This window comes from Phyllobates terribilis, unplaced genomic scaffold (genome assembly GCF_046119375.1).
Source record: "Phyllobates terribilis strain yellow unplaced genomic scaffold, ASM4611937v1 Scaffold_9__5_contigs__length_417890890, whole genome shotgun sequence".
NCBI classification, from domain to species: domain Eukaryota; kingdom Metazoa; phylum Chordata; class Amphibia; order Anura; family Dendrobatidae; genus Phyllobates; species Phyllobates terribilis.
Window position 1 is genome coordinate 88,463,645 of NW_027362769.1, and position 22,607 is coordinate 88,486,251.

General features: G+C 45.0%; 1 protein-coding gene across 3 annotated transcripts in view; it reads right to left on the reverse strand.

Annotated features, from left to right (window-relative positions):
• The window catches only part of LOC141161631 (UDP-glucuronosyltransferase 1A1-like), a 133,177-nt gene that overhangs the window by 63,638 nt on the left and 46,932 nt on the right, over nt 1–22,607 (reverse strand). Inside the window, exon 1 of one of the 3 annotated variants that reach the window (XM_073646724.1) lies at nt 5,695–6,609. The exons of the other annotated variants lie outside the window; for them this stretch is intronic. Coding sequence (XP_073502825.1) covers nt 5,695–6,558 — 864 coding nt within the window. The 5' untranslated portion in view covers nt 6,559–6,609. Of the gene's footprint in view, nt 1–5,694; nt 6,610–22,607 lie in introns of those variants that run through there. 3 annotated transcript variants of the gene reach the window in all.

Below are 22,607 nucleotides of genomic sequence, written 5' to 3' on the forward strand. Positions count from 1 at the left end.
AGTCCAGCAAGACCAGGAGGGCGGAGCCGGATTAAATAGGCAAAAATGGTCATGTGACCAGCAAACTAAAAAAACCTAACAGGAGAGTTCTAACAGATATGCCCCCTACCACCGCAGGTTCAACACTCTGGTCCTCGTTCTACCGATAGGTCGGGTGCATGACGTGTTGGGGCCTGGTAGGAACGTCTTTTTCACTCTGGTCTCCGCCCATGTGGGGCAGTAGGATGCATCGGCAAGGAGGCAGCAGGGGCCTTTCTAATAGTGTTCAGCTCACCCCGAATATCTCGAATTTCCTGACATATCTCCCGTACCCAATCAGGCTCCTTGCTGGTGAATCCAGGGGTAATTGCCTCATGACTTCTAACTGTGGCTTTGAGAACAGGAACTTCTTTCTCCAGGACTCTAGCTTCAGCCCCTACCTCCAGGAAGCCCAGATCAGGGCTCAAATGCAGCTGCTCCTTCAGGATCTGCCTCAGGGAAGGGTCTTTCAAGCCAGCAATCAGTTGGTCACGCAACACTTCTTCCAATGGTCCCAGTCCTCGGTTCCCATCTCGAGCCTTCTTAGTGATATGGTCCGTCACTTCCTGTAATGCATTAACATACTGATTTATGGTCTCATTTTCCCCTTGGACCCGCTGAAACAACTGTAGGCGCAAGTGTCCCAGATCTGTGGTGTCACCGTGCATGTCCTTTAGGATTTTTATCACTTTGTCCACGGTGTCACTGTCCCCAGGTGGGCGGTACATCACAGTTTGCCGGGCCTCTCCATCAAGGGTTAGGAGGGTCAGTTCCGCCTGGGCTGGGGGATCGAGGGGGTACATACGCAGCATACTTCTCAGTCTTTCTACCCAGTCCCACAGTGACATGCCATCCCCCGTGAATTTGGGAAGATGATTGAGCATAGCCCCCAGAGGTATATGGTTCCGGCCAGACCCAGCTCCAGACTGATCTGCCATCTCTGCGTCTGAATGTTGCATCCTGCCGACTACGCCAAATGTAAAGCAGGTGCCGGAATGCAACGCACAGAGTCACAAGGCGAGGACAGTCAGAGATGAATATAAACAGTTTATATATATATATATATATAACAGGTATTCTGAACAAGGGATTGGCAAAAAGGGCAAATAACAGTAATTTGAAATGTTAGCAAAATACGAAGTCTCTCAAAGTGATGTGTTGCCCTGTATCATGGGAGACACCACGTGAGTTCTTTAACTCTGCATATGGCCCTAGCGGGGATCACCGGTTATTCCCGCTAGGCCGAAAGTCTTTTCTGGACAAATTCAATTAGATCACGTTGAGCTTCCTTAGCCCCAACCGTTCCCCTCCCAACCTGAGTACCTAAACCCAATTGGCCCCAGTACCGTGAGTGAACAGTAGAAGTGACGGCCCTGTTCACTTATGCAGCTCCTCTGCCTTCACTGGCGTGAGTTTCCTGGGGCAGCCGCCTCTCAACTCCTCTCTGCTTGACTGTTGAAGGCAATCTCTCAAGCCTTGGGTAGGGGGGTCCAGACCTGGTCTGTCGGCGGGCGACGTCAGGTTTCGCAAACTCACTCAGCACCGCAAGCAGGTTCCGAGTCTCCGCAGTAGGCACAGCACTCGGGTCACATCTGTGAGGGATCCGGAGCTCTTCCAACGGCGCCCGGCTGTGGCACCTCACAGGTCTCTGGCTTAGGCCCGCCACGCGGGGCTTCTCAGCACGCAGAGAACACGTCTGATCCTCTCTGCTGCTTGGCGCCAAAAACTCCTCAGGCTTGGCGCGCTGGTCTCTTATCTCCAGGAACTCCTTCCTGGAAGTCACCTGACCGGGTCCAGCATCTAAATCTGCTCTCCCTTCAACTTCTCTTGTATATGTTGGTTCCGTTTGACTGTGTCTGGCCAGCAGATGGCAATCTCTCTCCATCTTTGAAGCATCCTGTAAGAATTCTCTTAAAGGCTCTTTTGTCTCCATTACACTTCCAAGAGCCATACATTTTTGTTTTCCTGCCCACACATATATATATAGGGGCTTGTTTTTTGCAGGATGAGTTGAGAATTTGAATTACACCATTTGTTTTACTACACAGAGTACTCAAAAAATTCCAAGTGCGGTGAAATTGAGGAAAAAACGCAATTCTGAATATGTTTTTTGGGAGTAGTTTTTGGCGTACATTGTGTTGTAAAGATGATGTTGCTGTAAAGATGGCATTGTGATTGTCCAGATCAGTACCACCACAATGATACCAAACTTGGCAAGTTTTTTCTATCATTTTAGTGGAGGAGGAAAAAAAAACAAAAACGGAAATTTGTAAAATAATCATAACATTTTAATTTCTTGGTAATGGAACTGTGTAAGTGCTTGTTTTTTTTATGAGGGAGGGAGCCAATATTTTATTGATGCCATTTTGGGATAGATATAACATTTTGTTAGCTTCTTACTGCATTTTTCGTAACATAGTGGTAACCAAAACAACACATTTTTTCATTATGAATTTCTCTTTACGTAGTTTAAGTTGGAAATTTCTGGACACAGTGATACTACAGATGTGTTTTCTTTCATTTATTTTTAATATTTATTTTTTATTGGGGAAAAGAGGGTGATTCGAATTTTTGTGTGTTTCTAATTTTTTTTTTCAGATTTTTCTTTTAACTTTTTTTTAGACTTTTTAGTGTATTTCTAAGTCTTCTTAGGGGACTTGAACCTGCAATCGTCTGATCACTTGTACTATATATAGCAATACTTCAGAAATTTACAATGGCATTTAACAGGTTAACAGGCATCCTTAACCTGTAAGCCGCTCCATACACCCACTCCTAGCTTGCATTGTACATGTACGGTGGATGTTTGGAATGGGGTTAATATTTTGGAAATGGTTGGGGGCTGAAACTCATGTTAGGCTGTGTGCCCACGATGCGTTTTTTTAAGTGTTTCCGCAGCGGCAAAAACGCTGCAGAAACGCATGCTGCGGAAATTTCCGCTGCGGATTATCATTGCGGAAAAAAACGCAGCACTACCAATTATTTTGCTGAAGTGCTGCGTTTTCGCCGCCATTGACTTGCATTAGAACGCGTGCATTCCGATTCACTAGATAAGGACATGCAGATTGCACACGTTCTAATGTGCGGATGGTACCCAGGTCTAGAGGAGAGGAGACTCTCCTCCGGATCCGGGTGCCATAGTACCACTCTCCTTGTCTTCACTTGCCGGCAGCTAGCGATGGACTGAAGGACCTGCGCTGACGTCATAGTCATGTGACGGGTCACGCGACGCTGACGTTGGCAGGTCCTTCAGTGTAACGCTGCGGGCAAGGGAGAACGGAGGTAATAAAGACACCAGGGGCCATCAGAGGGTAAGTATATATTTATTTTTTATTTTTTACCATTCTTTCGGTCACACTATATAAATCCATGCCGTTTGCATGGATTTATATAGTGTGACCAAGTTGAAAAGCACTTTCCAAGTGATGCTAAAATCGCTTGGAAAGCACTTGACAACCCGCATGCGGAAATGCAAGTGAAGAACGCTTCATATCCGCATGTCCCTGGTAGGAAAAAAGCATGTACAATCCGCATGCGTTTTTTTCTGTCAGGGAGATGCAGAAACGCTCAGGAAAAAATCCTGAGCATTTCTGCATCGTGGACACATAGCCTTAGACAGTTCCTCCAAATGAAAATTATAGTTCTGGAAAGTTTTTAGGGAAACTAGTTTAATAGTTTGATTGATAGTGGGATTGAGGTTCAGTTTTTGCTGTACTTCTGAGAAGGACGCAACAGAAAATACATGATTTTATCAAAAACCACCTTGGTTTTAACTATTGTACATTGGCCATTTGTTGTTACAGTGCACACATTTTTACTGCAATTCTCAACCCCTTGGCAAGAACCATACCTCAATAATCTGAATAAGACCTAAGGGCCCGTAATTGGAGAGTGAGCATTCATAATAATGCTTATTTCTGATCATTGGTTCATCTAAACAGGCAGATAAAAGGGTTGTCCGGGCATAGGAATTTGATGACCTACTGTATCTATAAGGGTAGGTCATCAATAGCAGATCAGTGCGGGGATCCATCACGTGGCACCCCCATTGATCAGCTGTTTTTTTGCACCGGCAACTGCTGCTTGGAACTGCAACATAGCTCTTATTTTGTATAGAAGTTATGCTGCAGTAGCTGGCAATGGGCATCCACTACGCCTTGAATGGAGCTGTGCTCAGCAAAAACAACTGACTGGTGGGATCACTGTGTGGCGGACCCTCAATATAAGTTATTGATGACTTATCTTGTAGATACAGTTGATATATACATATACTATACATACACACAAATGCATAACTCACACATTACATAGACATACTGTATATAAACACAGCATATATTAGCAGTGAATTACGACAGCTGGAGCATTACAACACTCTGAGGTCCGGCAATAGGAGACTCGTGCTCCCTCCACATGCCTTACTAACTGTGCTAGGGGCAAGTGTCAATCGCCTCCCCCTAACAAATCAACTTCTTTGGAAAATGAGTGCATGATTGGCTTATGTTGGCACCAACCAAAAAGTGACCCTCCACCCTAGCACTGAAAAGTAACTATAAAATTGTACTGAATATTCATCCTATCATGCGTCCTCCATTTATTTCCTGCTATTTCTTTCATCGAGACGTGTGTTCTGGTTCTCCTGCATCAAAAATGGCCTCTACATTGACATGGGGAGCCGTGGTAAGCCTGAATCATGCTTCTGCAGCACAGACTTACCATTTTGGATGTAGGAGAAAGGGAAAGCCAGCCTCAGAGAATAGAGTAGGAGGGAGGAGGAGAGATGAAATGTAGAAAGCTTACCACGTTGTCGATTTCAAAACCATATGTCAGCCGGAATCCATCCTGAGGGTGCCGCACCCATTGGTGATCACAAGCAAATGAAAAATGAAAAGGGAAATCCACCGGCACATCCAACAGGAAATAATTAAAAATTGTTCTTTATTGAAGAAAAAACTAAAAACATGCTAAAATAGGTTTCTGAGGTTTCATTTTAGCATGTTTTAGTTTTTTCTTCAATAAAGAACAATTTTTAATTATTTCCTGTTGGATGTGCCGGTGGATTTCCCTTTTTGAAAGCCAGCCTCAGTGGAGGAGGCAGAGGAAGGGAAATGGAAGGAGTAAAGTAGGTTGACTGTAAATTACAAATTTATAGTCCCTTTTCAATCCCAGGTTGGACGATTGTTTTAAGGTGCATTTACCATTGGGTTTTTGCTATACTCTCCCTCTGATAAACTGTACATAGTTTTTTTTGTTGGCTTACAACTGCCCATACACTATAGTCAAGAAAGGTTAATTTACATTGCAAGGATATTGTGAACAAGCATTCCTTGGAATGCTCATCTCATGATAATCTTTTTGTCTAGATTAATTGCCAATCACCCACTGAACGAGCAAAACGCTCACTTATAGGGTGAACAGATCATCGTTCTCTGCAGCACATCATCCTGTGAAAATAGGAGTTGTGCTGCAGAAAACAATGGTTCAGTGCTGATTGTTCAGAGCACATTGTTAGAGTTGTCAGCCTGTGTAATCAGGCTATTAAATGTTCGCCAATCAGCAGACAAGTGGCACAACTAATTCTAAAACTACAAAAATATAAACATGATTCTAACTAAACCAACACTCTGCACATATTCTCGATACAGATAAATGCTATAAAATAAAAAAAAGCTGCACCTGATTTAAAAGCTTCCTTTGAGCACAGTTGATTCCTCCTATGTAGATCATATTGGGCATCAGAGGCTTTGGAAAGTCCAAGACAAAGTCCATTCTCATCAGCCAAATGGCTGCATGGCCAAGAATTTCTTGCAGACTTACATCCTTCTTAAGAAACTCTGCAGCCAGTTGCTGGTAAGGAGAATAAAGTATATTGCACATAAAATGCGTCGTTTGGTCAAAGAAGAAGTTTTTCACCCGCTGAGGAAAATTCATATGATCTGTCAAGCTGGTCAACATCCTTGGCACATATGATAATGGTATTGGGCACTTGGAAGCTTCAGCATCTATATGGCATGGTATTCCTCGCAAGAAAAAAACAGAGGGAACAGAAAGGTGCTCAGCGAGTATCTGACCACATGGGAGCATGGCATCAGTAAAGATAACATCAAAGCTCATCGCCTCTAAGGACTGTATTAGTTGAGAATTGTTCAACATTTGAGCACAGTTGTCTACCATAAAGGCTGCTCCTAATTTCATCCTTCTTTGAAACTGTAAGAACTTCTCCAGTAAAGGTCTTTGAGTGAAGACTTCATGTGATATAGCAAAGAAATGTTCCTGTAGTTGTTGAAATGTGTAAGATACCGGGTAAAACTTCACTTCATAATCTTGAGATGTCCGAAGATGCAAGTTAGTATCTGGTACAAGTACAACAGCATGATGTCCTTTCTGAATCAATGCGTCCACCACAGGACGCATACTAAGCCAATGGCTTCCATCTACAGGCACCACAAGAAGTGTTCCAGCATTAACAAATCCTATGAGTCCACAAGTTAGTAATACAATAGTAGTAGTGAGAAATAAAGAGAGCTGCATTTGAGCCATGTCCTTTCTCTGAGTCTTTGCAGAATAAAGCTTTTCTGCAAAGGGCTTTTACACATTTGTACTTTAACATAACAGCCTGCCCTACGTCACAAAACCATAAACAAGGGCACTACCGTGAGCTCTGAACTGTAGTTCTCTACTCTACTTTTGCAAAGGTCGTGAAGGTCATAAATGTGTGTTGAAGTTGGAACCCAAGAGCTATAGTTTATTTACATTGCTATAGCATTTTGTCTATTCCCTCCATATACAACAGGGATTTAATCCTCTGCAAGAATAAAAGGCTTTTGTGGAGTAATTATTTGTACTTAGATCTTGATATTGAGTTTCTGGTAACTTGGTCTGATGCCAGATGTACAATGCTGAGTCATTTCTATACTGAGTCACATCTGCTGAAAGTCTTTGTCTTGTGTTTAGTTCCATTGGCAGTTATCAATCTTTTTAAAACTTTGATTTATTCATCCCTTAGAAAGGATTGAAATTGGCAGAAGTTTTATGAAATTTACAACTTTTCTGAAGACCGTGTAACGGGGTGATCTCTCCCAGAATACAGCAGGCCGAGGACAAAGAACACCATCAGGTAATTTGCTAAAGAACTAATTTTTACTAACAACAAAAACTGACTTACCCCGGAAACGCAAGAAAAAAACAGATACATTTTAAACACACCTAGCCCAGGACAGCTAGGATCCCTGCGCTGCACAACCGATAGGCCCAGGATGTTCTGTAAGATACACTATAATTTACCTGACCTGTGGTTCCGCCTAATGCAGTAACCTAGTGTTACTAAGAGAAAGGGTGTAATTCGATGGGTGCAAGAGGCGGCCTCCTGCAGTTGTGCAGCGCAGAGATTCACAAACTTTAAGATTACAATTCTGTTATGCTATCTCTACACAATCCTGAGGGGAGGATCTAGCTAAGGTTCACACAGCCATATTAGCAAACAAGGTCTCTAACTGAAAATCTATATTTGGCGCCAAACTCTCTATATAGTCTGCGTTCACACTCCCACCAGGATCCCTGTGGTGGGGCCTGAGCTCAGGACTTACCAGCCGTAAACTGATCACTGAAGAGGCTGCCTGATCGTCCGATCGGCCATTTAACTGGAAGGCCGAGCAGTGGATACTGGACATGTCACATGGAGAGTAGTTTTAGCCTGATAGGCTAGAAGAAGGCCATTCACATCACAGTAGATGCCTTGGGGGGAATCCAACTCTGCATCCACCTGTAGTCGTCTTCCCAAAGTAATTCTTCCTCTCTGGCAGGGATCACAGGAACAGTTGCACCTTTTCTCAATAATCTGCTCATGATTCACCTGCTCCTTCAGATTCCTGCTTCAACTAACTAAAACACCATCAAGTCCACCATAGAGTCCCTTTCAGATGTCCAATCATTCCAATCTCACACAACTTTTTAAAATTCCACAATTTGAATAAAATGAGTTGTCCTATTGAAAAAAAGAATGACAGCTGCAACCAATCAGCAGTTTTACTGGTTACATGCTGTACTTGCTTTCCAACAACCATTTTAAAGGAAACCTTCCAGGCAATTCATGGTGCTGAAACCACGTGCAGCATGAATTGCAGCCTAGCTGCAGATTACAACCAGGTATGTTATTCTCTAAAGCGCTACAGTGTTTCAGAGAAAATATACTTTGAAAATACATCCGTGGACCATAGTCAGAGAGCAGTCTAGTTCAGTGCCACCTCTGACTGGCTCTTCTCAGCTCTGCTAGAGGTGATTGACAGGTCTCTCCTTATGTACATGCGAGGGAGAGACCTGTTAATCACCTGCAGCAGTGCTGGAAGAGCCGGCCGGGGGTGGAGCAAGACTGGCTCAGTCACTAGATATTTCAAGTATTTTTTTTATATTATTTATCTTTCTGGGGGACATGATAGAAAATATACAACTACCATAGGAGAGGCATGCAGAGATTATTTTAGATAAATATGATTATATATGACAAAATTGCATTGGGTTTGCCTAATGGCCTCATCAAAATGTCAAGGGCCCACTAGATGAGACAGACTCTTAAAACCCATGGTCCGAGATGGCACATGGGCCATGTGTGCAGCAGCAGGCAGTTAAAGCACGAGAGAAACACAAACAGGAAGCAGGTGGACAGGAGAAGTCCTGGAAGCCACAGGCAGACATGTAGCAGAGGTCCTGGAAGACCGGGAATAAGTAGCAGAGGTACTGGAAGCCACAGGTGGACATGTAGAAGAAGAGGTCCAGGAAAACCACAGACAGGGAATTGTGTGCAGACAAACTAAAAGTCACCTATGTCTTGGTAAGCCTTATATAGACCTAGGAAATGCAACACCTGGGGGCATGCAGGGCTACTTGCAAAGCCCAACGTGCAGCACGAGGAGGGTTAGTAGACTGGGGTGAAGGGAGCCGAGCCAAGACCCTTGACAGGTGTGTAACACAACATAGCACACATGAGGGCTATTCAGAGGCACACAGGGTTCCTGGAGCTCGACACCCGCAGCCATATGGAACTCTGTGCTCTGTCCAATGCCTATGACGGACATATTTTTCACATTCATTACTGGAACAAGTGATCATTAATATTATGTAATGCAAAATCTGATGGAACTTACCATGATTATTTTTCTATCACTTTCATATGAAATCTTAAAGAAAAACACTCGGCTTGCCTGTGTATGAAACCAGAGGCATATGGAGGCATAGTAGTGTCATATCCTGGCCTTAAAAGACTGGAAACATTAGGGGGTAAAATTAATTTTTCTCATTCATAAGGGCAAACTGCCATTCAGTCTTTAGAAGCTTTATTTTTCAGGCTGAAGAAGAAAGTATTAATATCATGAAGTTTTGACATGACTTAATTCAGAACATAAGAGGAAAAATATCTACAAATTTAGGTGTGCTCCCCCCAAAAAAACAACTTTGATTTAGGATATGAAACCACCATCTGATATTTGTAAGTTTTCTCCAGTTAACAGGCTCCTGAGTAATGAAGAACATGCCGCTCATTAGCGGCAGGCAGGAGCTTACTGATTATGTTCATCTCCATGTTCAGGCGATCAGGAGCAGCGCAAAGGTCATAACACACAAGAACAGCCCAGCTGCAACAGCAAAGTTAAGAGAAACATCTGATCTAACCCATTCAACTCTTTGTAAACTGTGATCAGATATAAGTCCCAAAGCTTTCAAATAATATACACTTATTTAGTATCATCGCATTTTGTGATTATTGGATAAATTGACAGCTATTTTGCACAACTCCCTCATACACAGGAATGATCATATTGACCGAGCGCTGGTGTGTTCCCTATGAAATAGCCACATTATTCTATCACTGGATCTTACCTAGGGAGATCAAAATTAAACCTCTGAAATTTAGAATGCTGGATCCCTTCTCACCACTGACATCATCTGTAGGCAGGAAAATTGGGAGGCCCCTCATATGCATTAAGGCCCCGTCACACTTAGCGACGCTGCAATGATCTCGACAACGATACGACCTGTCAGGGATCGTTGCTGCGTCGCTATGTGGTCGCTGGTGAGATGTCAAACAGGCAGGCTCACCAACGATCAGGGGAGCAGCGACATCATGGAAAGAATCTTTCCACGATGTCCTGCTCCTGGTTACGAGCCTGCTGAAGCAGGAGCAGGCTGGTAACTATGGTAAACATCGGGTTACTAGGGGCACACGCGCTCCTAGTAACCCGTTGTTTATCATGGTTACCACTCTACTACAGTGAGCGGGAGGTTACCGCTCACTTTAGCAGGCTCGTAACCATGATAAACAGCGGGTTACTAAGTGCGCGTGTGCCCCTAGTAACCCGATGTTTACCATGGTTACCAGCCTGATCACTGCTCCCGCTGGTCACACACAGCGATGTGTGATGAGCAGCGGGAGAGCAACGACCAAAAAATGGTCCAGGACACTTTGCAGCGATCAGCGACCTCACAGCAGGGGCCTGATCGCTGCAAAGTGTCACACATAGCGACATCGCTGGTGAGGTCGCTGTTGTGTCACCAAAACCGTGACACAGCAGCGATCTCGCTAGCGATCTCGCTATGTGAGACGGGGGCTTTAGACTTTTGGCTGATCCCACCTATATCATGGAGGAGGGTTTAAGCGTACTTTGGTCTAATCTGTATGGGGGCCTTAACTATAAAATATTTTTTTCTGAACTTTCACTGTGAAAATGTTATAAATGGAAGGGATTGTCCACTAGTTGGACAACTCCTTCTTAAATACTATATTACCTCTCATAAAATAAAAATACTCTATGTTCATCTCCTATACTGGTGCTGTTCCATCAATGTTGGCGCTGGGTCTCCCTAGACTCGCCTGACATTGTTATGAAATGAGAGCCCTGCAGTCAATCAGTGGCCGCTATTGAGCTGCTGTAACTTCATTTCCTTCAAATGAACCTCGGACATCCAGGGGAGGTGTCAGAATTGCTGCCCATTAGGGGCTGCATTACATCGGCAACATTGCTGAAATCGGTGCCAATATAGGAGGGGAGAAAGTATTTTTTTTTAAATTTTACAATGGGGAATTTAGTACTTAAAAATGGATAGTCCTAGTAGTGAAAAAGGTCCAGCTTTCAAATCCAATAAGAAATGAAATTGTGATTTTATTGTTAATCCATTAATAGTACCAGGACTAGGAATGTTTGGCATTCAAAATACGTAGGATTCATGGAGGTCTTCCCCTTTTTTTTTCAGTTTTGTAATATCTATATCTGTTTAATGGATTAACAATAAAATCACAATTTTATCTCCTATTGGATTTGGAAGCTGGACCCTTTTCTCTCAAACTTGCATCTACAAACGCTGGATGGTGACGTGGCCTAGAGCTTCCTCACTATTCGGAACACAAAGGGTGAGCTGGTGTTTTTTCTTTATACTTTGAGTCCTAGTAATGGACATCTTTAATTGCTAACATTCAGTACATATTATCTAGCATGGTACCTATAAGCACAACTTGTCCAGTAAAAAAAAATAGCCTCATACAATGAAAAAGTACCAGAGTGCAAAGAGGCAAAAAAAACATATTCATGTCCTCAAATCCAAAATTGTAACTGTCCACAAGGGGTCAGGATGTTTTAATGCTGTTCATAAATCACCAAAACGTGCCAATAGTGGGGACTGTCAGTGAGGACTTTCGACAGTCACTTATCAGAAAACTAATATTGGTTAGTGCAATGATTAACGTATTAATCTTATGGAGGCCTAGACATCAACCCTTCATCTCTTCTATAGAGCAAGTGTCAGTGAAATCTGATATATTCATATTCAATTAGGTTTAATTATAATGCAATCATATCTAAATACAGAGTTTAATAGCGAATATAAAATTAATTATAATATCATAAGCATTATGCATACAATCGAATGGTGAACATTATTAAGATGTACAATGATCACCAAAAGTGTACTTGACCAGAAAGAGCATAATCAAGAATTAATTGCTTATAAAGAGCAATTGACACTCATCCTTCTAAAACAAATAAAAAGAAGCCATGTTATCTTCAGCTTAATTGGCACATTAGTACAACAAAAGTCAAACGTTCATGTGTCAATTATGTACAGGGTCAAAGTGCATAATACGCGATCATGTGGGATCTATCAAAGGTTTAGCCACATGATTTCGATGTATACTACATCATACAGTGGGCGACACTCAAGAGAAAGATTGACCACGAGTGATGAGTGAGCACTAAAATGCTCAGGTGCTCATTACTCGAGTCAAGCAAATCGTAATGCTCTGTGCTCAACCTGAGTAACGAGCCCAATGTAAGTCAAGGGGAAACTCGAGCACTTTTCCGCCACCCCCCCATCCCGGAGGTCTGGAGGGGGTCTAAAAATTGGTCAAATAGATGGAAACAGTGCTGAAACTACATGGGAACCGCATGGGTAAGACCCCTGAAAGATTCTCTGAATCCCAGGTCACTGCTGTGAACAATGTCAGAGGTATTACGCCACTTTTACGGATTGACAATAAAACATACAAAAATTAAGATAAAATGGATTTTCTTGGAAAAAAATGTTAAGAAATATTCTTTCCAGGATAATGACTTGTATATAAGGCAAAATAAATAAAGAGAAAATAATGCTCCTTCAAACCTTGGGCTATGTTCACACTTAGTGTTTTTTTTGCATTTTTGCACTTTTTTTTGCATTGCTTTCCACGTTGAAAAGTATATTCACCAGTAAATGTAATTGTAACATTTTACTACCTTATCTGGCCATGTGGGGTGAGACATGATGAGACACATCATCCTGTTTAATTTATGAAGGAAGAACGCTGAAAGTCACAATTTTTTTTTCAGGACCATCAGGCGACCCTCACTATTTTCAGAGGGCTATCAGGCGGCCCTCACTCTAATTTTAGAGGGCCAGCTGCCAGCCCTCACTAAGCATTTTTGGAGGGCCAGCAGCTGGCTATGCTTTGCATAGCCATGTATTGCTACTGCAATATAATGTATCCATCTGAGGTGGGCAAATTTTCTTTTTCATATATATTCTGTAAAGTTTGAAAATTGGAGTGCCAGCAGGCAGCCTCCACTAATTTTAGAGGGCCAACAGGCATCTTGTGGACAGATGAGACCTAACGATGACGATGCCAGGAGGAAGTGGGGAAAGAACCTTAGTGTTCTGCACGGCGGCTGTCACTGGAGCAGAAGTCAGTGACTCGCTGGCGCCTGCATACAAGATCCCTGCTTAACCATGAACATAGTAGGGAGGAAGACGTGCACTTTGCCTAAAAAGTGAAGTGTGCAGGCGCAAGATTTGGCTGCTGCAACTGCACGTCACAGGGCACTGTGATGTGCAGGGGAGGGGGGAAACATTATAATTAACAAAGGAGGTGGGGATTTCTTGCGGGCCCAGGGCCCGCAAGGCATCAAGAACCTGAATTAATAAAAAGAAATTTCACAGCAACTACACCTCAAATATGAGGCATACTGGTAGGTATAGATTTACATTTCTATCACCTGTAGGCCCATATTAGTAAGTCAGATAAGTCCCAAGGGGTGACAGATTCCCTTTAAAAACAGTGTAAGAGATGAATGTGACGACAATGAACACTCATTTCCAGCGAGTGATACCTAGCACCTGTCCTTATACTACATGCAGCTAACAGCGGTATTAATAGGGAATAGAAAATATATATATTTTTTGTTCGGTTTCAGCAGTAAGGACTGTAAGGCAATCATCCCTGACTAGATGCCTGTAATACACTATCCCTACTGCAGTAGCTCACCTGTACACTAATTGCAAATAAGAGAGGTAATATTGTAAAATATAGAATAGATTTGAATCGGCCCTGAAAAGTGTTTTTTTTTTTTTACATGGCAGCACCAAACTGTGGAGGAAAGCAAGCAACCACGCCTGCTTTGATGAATTTCTGAGTGCAGATTACAGTAAAATACACTAATCTGTCAATGAGTTTTTAGAAAAAAGCAATCAAGTTATAGACAGTGGAAGAGATGTATGTGACGACAATGAACACTCATTTCCAGCAGATGATACATAGCACATGTCCCGATAACAATGGTTTTAATAGGGAATAGAATCTATTTTTTTCAGTTGCAGCAGTAAGGACTATAAGGCAATAATCCCTGACTAGATGCCTATAACATGATATCCCTAGTGCGATAGCTCACCCGTACACGTATTGCAGATAATAGAGGTAATATTGTATAATATAGAATAAATTTGAATAGGCCCTGAAAAGAGTTTTTTTTGTACGTAGCAGCACAAAGGACTGTTATTTCATCAACCCTGTTAGGGAATATAGTGAAGTGTTTTGCATCTACTCAGCCTGATATGAAGGAGACCAGGATCTTCTGTATAAAGTCTCCTGGGACGGTTGTGAAATCCTGTACTATTTGTGAGGGACCATCAAACTACATGGGGGCTGTTTATGGGAAACCATCATACTATATGGGGGCTGTTTGTGGGGGAACATCATACTCCATGGGGACTGTTTGTGGGGTATCATCTTGCTATATGGAGGCTGTTTGTGGGGGATTATCCTGCTATAGGGGGCTGTTTGTGGGGGATTATCCTGCTATAGGGGGCTGTTTGTGGGGGACCATCTTACTACATGGGGACTGTTTGTGGGTGATCATCCTGCTATATGGGGGCTCTTTGTGGGGAATCATCCTGCTATATGGGAGCAGTTTTTGGGCGACCATAATACTACATAGGGGCCGTTTGTGAGGAAAAATAATACTATATGGGGGATGTTTGTGGGGGACCATCATACTATATGGGGGTTGTTTGTAGGGGATCATCATACTATATGGAAGCTGTTTCTGGAGGACCACCATTCTATATAGAGGACTGTTTGTGGGGGACCATCATACTATATGGAGGCTGTTTGTGGGGGACCATCATACTACATGGGGGCCCATCCTGCTATATGGGGGATGTTTGTGGAGGACCATCATTCTATATGGAGGCTGTTTGTGGGGGACCATCATACTATATGGGGGCTGTTTGGGGGCTGTGATGGACATTATACTGTGTGGAGGTCTATGAGGCACATTATACTATGTGGTGGGCTGTGGTGACCTTCATACAGTATGGGGTGATTAAGGGGGACATCAAATTTAATGGGGTGGTTATGAGGGGCATCATGCTTTATATAGGGGTCTGCTGTGCACCTCATACTGTATATTAGGGGCTGTGCTCAATACCATAATGTATATGGGGGGAATCAAGGAGGCATTATTATTATTATTATTATAAGAAAACACAGGAGTTGTTTGTATTATTATAACTAGGTGCATGGTCACTATTATAAGGGGTCACAGGGGAATTATTATAAGGCAGCACAAGTTGTGGTTTGTGTAGAGGTAGTAGAATGAGAGGAGGGTCTTGGCAAAGCAGTAAAGTAAAGATGCCTATGTTATATTTTACAAGGACGAATTATGGTCGGAAGAAGAGGTCATGGCGGTCTGGTCCGAATGAAAAAGAAGAGGGAAAACTAATGAAAACAACCAGTGAGAACAGCACTGGTGAGAATCTGCACAGTACATGTCAGGAAAACTTGGTCAGACCTTGCAGCCCTCTGGCGCCCCCTTATCCTGCTGGTCAAACACGGTATTGACTGAGGATAAGCAACAGGGCCCAGCTGCTCTCATTTATGTCGACTATTGTGGCACGTGATGTGACAGGACGTATATATACCACCAGTTCCTTCCAGGAACGTATATATACCTGCATCCAGCCACCCTCAACCATAATATCACATAAATACACCGTATGCTGCCACCACCGATCTCTTAACAGGTGGATCAGGTACCCGTTAGGTAACGTGAATTAGCGGGTGAGGAACGTGTTTGCTCGACATAGGACAAGAAGAACGAAGCTGGTAAATAATAATAATTTACTCCCGAAAGTTGGCAGTGTTTTCAAAAGATATACAAGATATTATAAAAGAGACAATTTACATATATGCATAAAACAGTTATTAAAATAAAAGGGGTAAATAGCAAAACCTGCGCCACGAGGTGATGGTCTCAGATTCTGTTGGGGGGGACGGCTCCCCGGAAATTAGGTGTGATTCCTCCACGCAGTGAGGAGTGCTTACGTCTGACGTCCCTGGGTTGGAAAAAGCCAATATGGACGTTCTGGTTTTTAGTAAGGAGGCAAAACACTAGGACACACCCATGTTGTTCACCTCACATGGGGGCTCGGTTTTGTGAACCCACCCAGCTGCACAAGACATAAAAATCCTTCATCTTTCATATCTTGGTATGGGGGGGGGCCCACATCCAAGATGGATACATCATGTTTGCCGTCACCAATATTCACGAAGATTGATATCAAATATGATATTTCTATGATGTTCAGAAGCTCAGAACCCATTTCCTAGGTTTCTGGTGGTTTCCCAGTTATAAAAGATACACCATCGAAACTGGAAAAAGGTGAGCATCCCAAAAATGTGGTCCATGTGTTTGTGACAGTCATGTGCATTATTAAACTCGACATTAAAAGTTTGTACAGTGACACAATAGGACTTTGGAGGGGAAATCCAGTGTAGACCAGTATGCTTGCTCTTGGCTGAGGTTTATGGCAGTTATAAAAATTCCTTGTTTGGGGGAAGGAAGAGTAGAGCTCTATGGAGGTCCCTTCCAAGTGAACAGGGGGGCGGAGATTTAAGACATCTCTGGCTGTCCTTTCAACATTTTTAAAACTAGGACAAAAATACATTTTACCTGACAGTACACACATATATGGTCTGTAGAGCACTGGTGTAGACCTGATATTACCATTATATGGTCACTGTATTTTCGTGATATCAGTCCTAGTGCAGTGGTTTTAATTAAAGCAGTTATCCAGGTTTAATGTTAAAGTCTTCAGTGACTCTGTATGACTGCAGATTTCTGAATCCTCATAGTGTGTGCATCGCGTGCTGTGAGGATTCTCCGGTGTCGGGAAAGGCCGGTCATGTGACCACAAGTATGATTTGAATTCATGCGATCAAGTGCTGGCTAGATGTGCACGGCCTCTCTCAATACAAGTGAATTTAGCAAAGCAGAGTATGTTTAGTTGGAATGTGGGCGGAGGTGTGTAAATCCCATACTTGTGGTCACATGACGGCCTCTCCCAACGCTGGCACCGGAGAATCCTGACAGTGCGTGCTGTGAGGATTCAGAAGTCTGAAGTCACAAAGACTTTAACACCAAGCCTGGACAACCCCTTTAACAATCAGTATGGTGGTATGATCAGTACTGTATATACGGGTAATATTTGGTTATGGTTTGTTGGTATTTGTCTGTTATATTGCAATATTGTTATTATTCAATTTTATATAGCGGTATTACTAGACATATTGAAAATCTTGATTTCCTTCAGAGAGGGTAATATAAGGAATAGATATCTCCATCTGGGGCTCAGGGGCTGGGACAGCATGGGCCTGTGTGCTTTTATATGCCAGGGCTGAATTTCAGTCCCAGTCCGTCCCTGAGGGTATACATATATATAAAAGCATGTTAGAGGTGTTACGCTCGCGCCCGGACTGACTGGCGTGAGCGTGATTAGTGATCCCACTAGACCATGAACCGAGGAGTGCCTGGAGGGGCGTAACTAAGTATCAACCTGGTCCGACCAAGGTCTCACGGCGGCTCAGTCGACTCCGTGAACCAGGGAGGAACCGAGCAGAGGGACCAGGTGCTACTCCAGGTCAGACCCCGGTCACAGCTGTTGACCCACACAGGAGAATGCAGGAATAGGCAGGTTAGACTGGAATGTAGACAGGTGGGTACTGGCAAGCACGGCTGGTATGCAGACAGGTGGATATTGACAGGCACAGCTGGTATGCAGACAGGTGGGCACTGGCAGGCACGACTGGCGTGCAGACAGGTGGGCACAGGCAGGCACGGCTGACATGCAGAGAGGCGGGTACTGGCAGGTAGGAACGAAGGCAGGATAGGGACCAGTACAGACTGGGATACAGGTGCGGTAGACAAGCAGAGCGGAGCAAAACTGCAGGTGCAGTGAACAAGCAAAGCAGAGCAAAACCGCAGGTGCGGTAAACAAGCAAAGCAGAGCAAAACCCGCAGATGAGGTGAACAAGCAGAGCAAAGCAAAAGCGCAGATGCGGTGAACAAGCAAAGCAGAGCAAAACCCACATATGCGGTGAACAAGCAAGGCAGAGCAAAACCGCAGGTGCGGTAGACAGGACAGGGCTCTGTTCACATGGAACAGACTGGAAACACAAGAAGATAGCTAGAACACAAGGGTTAGATACGGAGGCAGGGAAACAGAATGAGCAGAACCAGATACACACAAGGTACTTGCAATGAAGTAGCGAGTGGACACAAAACTCACAAACAGAAGTACAGAGACAACGAGTAGGAGTTAGGTGCAGGTTCCGATACTGCAGGAAGAGGTGAAGGTGCAGACATAGAGACAAACAGGTAACAAACTAGGACACTGTTCAGACAGGATCTGAACCAGGAACAAGATACAGGAACGAGCCTTGGAACTCAGCCCCCAGGGTGGCGGAAACTGACTAGAAGTCAAAGATACAGGTGACAGGCCTGGGTACTCAGCCCCCAGGGTGGCAGAACAGACTAGATACAGGACAGGACCTGGCAACTCAGTTGCAAAAGACAAACTGAGTGAAAGTGTTTCTCAGGCCCCTCCTACTGGGTGGAGGGGGTTTAAGTATCCAGTGACTCACAGCAATAGGCTGGGGATGCATTAGGACTGTGCACACAGTAGCTATAAGAAACAAGCATAAAGTCGCGCCGACGCCATAAGCAATCAGACAAGAGACATGGACACAGCAGGTACTGGACCAAAGAGTGCAGCATGGACTGACAGGTAAGATTGCGGTCTTGCATGGTGGGAGGTGGTGCACCATGCAAGCACGCCGCCAGGGATGTTACAGTACCCCCCTCTTCCTCCAGCCAGCAAGGATTTTCTGCAGAGAATTTGGAGGCCGGTCCTTCTCCTCAATAAGATTTCCTCTTCTGTCCACTAGAGGGAACAAAGCTGGTCTCATCATCTTGGTAACTAGGATGCTTCCTTCCATCGGGCCATCCTCAGCAACAGATGAAGTGGGCGAGGTACCAGGAACAGGACACAGGAAAGTCTCTCTCCACTTATTAATATCGGGTAGCACCCCAAAGGATTCACGGGACAACTAGAGATCCTCCACCGGGTTGGAGGGGTGCAGAGACTCGGGGGAAACCACCGCCTTGACGTATACGTTGCCAAGCTTACTGGATGAAGTGGGCAAAGTACCAGGTACAGGGTGCAGAAAAGTCTCTCTCCATTTGTTATCAGGTAGCACCCCGGAGGATTCAGGAGACAACTGGAAGTCCTCCGCCTGGTTGGAGGGGTGCAGAGACTTGGAGGTAGCCACCACCTTGATGGTCTTATTGCCAGATTTGTTAGAGATGGAGGATCCTTGCTTAGGGACCAACCTCAGTCTGGTTTCTCAGACGACACGTCTGCGAGGCGGGGCGGTGCCTAAAGACAGATCATTGGTACAATCGTCGAGACTGTGTGGAGACAATGCCTCCGTTTCCCTTCCTTCGGAGACTTCAGCGCACAGTGAGTCAGCGACTAGCAGATCTGGTGAAGAAGAAGAAGACACTGCTGACTGTCCTGAAGATATGGGGACTGGATACCACTTGTAGCTCAGCAGTCCCCCAGGAAACACCATGCAGGATCTCCAGACCTGAGCGGGCACTAGATCTCTCAGCTCTGGACAACCTGTGGGTAAACCAGACAGCACCTGGAATGTGAACTTCTTCATGTGTAATGCTCCAATCTGGAGCTTAATTTGTACAGACATATTTTGACTGTTTCTGAGTAGGGCTCGACCTTCTGCTGACAATGCCCAAACCGGCTTCTGGAGTTGTCGGACGGGAATCAAACACCGACTCTTCAAGACTTTAAGCCTGAAACTTCCGGTTAATCCGAGGCCTTCACTTGCTACGGAGACAGTCATGGTCATCTGTGGAGAGGAAACACTAACGCGAAGGGCAGCCTCTCCTACAGGCCTAATGTCTTGGGATTCTCCAACCTTCGCTGGACAAAGACCGTCAGGGGGTCCCAAATAACCGCAGCGGGACCGCAATCCGATTTTGTGACTGAGTTCTGGCCTCTGCTTTGCCTGACGAACATAGTCATCCTTCAGGGATTCTGTGAGGAGAGCTGCCTCTACAGGCTGGGGAACAGGAGGTCTTTGGGAGGACAGAACCTGGCGTGACGGTTTACCTCTATGCTTGCACATCTGGACTGCCTCTTGAGATTGGGAAGGAAAGTATTCTGTGGAGCATTGTCATCCTGTGTGGATTCTGTGTGGGCAGCAGTCTCTTCAGGCTGGAGAACTGGTAGGCTACCTTCACACATTACCCATCGGGGCTGCTCCGGGATACTGGGAAGGGAGGCTTTAGCAGAAGCCTCAGGGTTAGGGTCATCGAAGACCATTAGGAAGGCCACCAGGAAGGCCTGCAGGTCAAAGACGATAGGATCCCATGCTTCCCATAGGGGGGGGGTGATCCAATTCAAGGCATCACCCGCTAAATAGGACATCATACATGCTACTCTCACCCGATCAGTGGGAAAATAGTGAGCATAGAATTTGAAATGCAGCATACATTGCTCCACAAATGCACGGCTTTGTTTTGGATCCCCATAGTACCGTGGTGGATCCGCAGGAACGAGTGCTGATAGCTCCATTTGGGATGGTGCGTAAATCGCCTGGACCTCAGCTTGAGAAAATTTTTTTCCTTGGTGCACGTATTCACCAGACAAGGATTCAAATGTCTCTGAGAGCGAAGGGCTGTGGTGCTCAGCGGGAACCATGGCCTGAGCAAACTGTTACGCTCGCGCCTGGACTGACTGGCGTGAGCGTGATTAGTGATCCCACTAGACCATGAACCGAGGAGTGCCTGGAGGGGCGTAACTAAGTATCAACCCAGTCCGACCAAGGTTGCATGGTGGCTCAGTCGACTCCGTGAACCAGGGAGGAACCGAGCAGAGGGACCAGGTGCTACTCCAGGTCAGACCCCGGTCACAGCTGTTGACCCACACAGGGGAATACAGGAACAGGCAGGTTAGACTGGCATGTAGACAGGTGGGTACTGGCAAGCACAGCTGGTATGCAGGCAGGTGGATATTGACAGGCACAGCTGGTATGCAGACAGGTGGGCACTGGCAGGCACGGCTGGCGTGCAGACAGGTGGGCACAGGCAGGCACGGCTGACATGCAGAGAGGCGGGTACTGGCAGGTAGGAACGTAGGCAGGATAGGGACCAGTACAGACTGGGATACAGGAACGGAGCCGCAGGTGCAGTAGACTAGCAGAGCGGAGCAAAACCGCAGATGTGGTGAACAAGCAAAGCAGAGCAAAACCCGCAGATGCGGTGAACAAGCAAAGCAGAGCAAAACCGCAGATGCGGTGAACAAGCAAAGCAAAGCAAAACCCGCAGATGCAGTGAACAAGCAAAGCAGAGCAAAACCCGCAGGTGCGGTAAACAAGCAAAGCAGAGCAGAACCCGCAGATGCGGTGAACAAGCAGAGCAAAGCAAAACCGCAGATGCGGTGAACAAGCAAAGCAGAGCAAAACCCGCAGATGCGATGAACAAGCAAAGCAGAGCAAAACCGCAGGTGCGGTGAGCAAGCAGAGCAAAGCAAAACCCGCAGGTGCGGTAAACAAGCAAAGCAGAGCAAAACCGCAGGTGCGGTAAACAAGCAAAGCAGAGCAAAACCCGCAGATGCGGTGAACAAGCAGAGCAAAGCAAAACTGCAGATGCAGAGAACAAGCAAAGCAGAGCAAAACCCGCAGATGCGGTGAACAAGCAAGGCAGAGCAAAACCACAGGTGCGGTGAACAAGCAGAGCCAAGCAAAACCCGCAGATGCGGTAGACAGGACAGGGCTCTGTTCAAATGGAACAGACTGGAAACACAAGAAGATAGCTAGAACACAAGGGTTAGATACGGAGGCAGGGAAACTGTTATGATCTGCTACAGAGACTAAGGAAAGGCAGGAGATCTGTCCCTACAATAGTACTAAACTAGATCCCTACGATGTAACGGGGAACCTGATCCTGCGATCAGACCCGCTAAAGTCCTCGGCTAGTCTGAACGCAGACCTATAGATGTGGGGGAGGGATCCCTACAAGATCTAAGGACTGGGATTTAGTTGGACACCTCCTAGCAGAAATAGTAGCAGTCAAAGACAAACACACAACAAAAAGCAAAGAGGTCATAAGACCTAGCAAAACTAACAGAGTACGGCAATAGAGCAACAAGCTAGCTCAACAGTAGTAAATACAAATGAAGTCCAGCAAAGCCATGAGGGCGGAGCCGGATTAAATAGGCAAAATGGTCATGTGACCAGCAAACTAAAAAAAAACCTAACAGGAGAGTTGTAACAGTACCCCCTCTTCTAATAGGATCCTCCGGATCCCCTAGGTCCAGGCTTACCAGGAAACCTCCTGTGAAACGCTCGGACAAGTCTGGGGGCAGAAACATCATCCGCCCTCACCCATGAGTTATCCTCAGGTCCGAAACCCTTCCAAGCGACGAGATACTGCAAA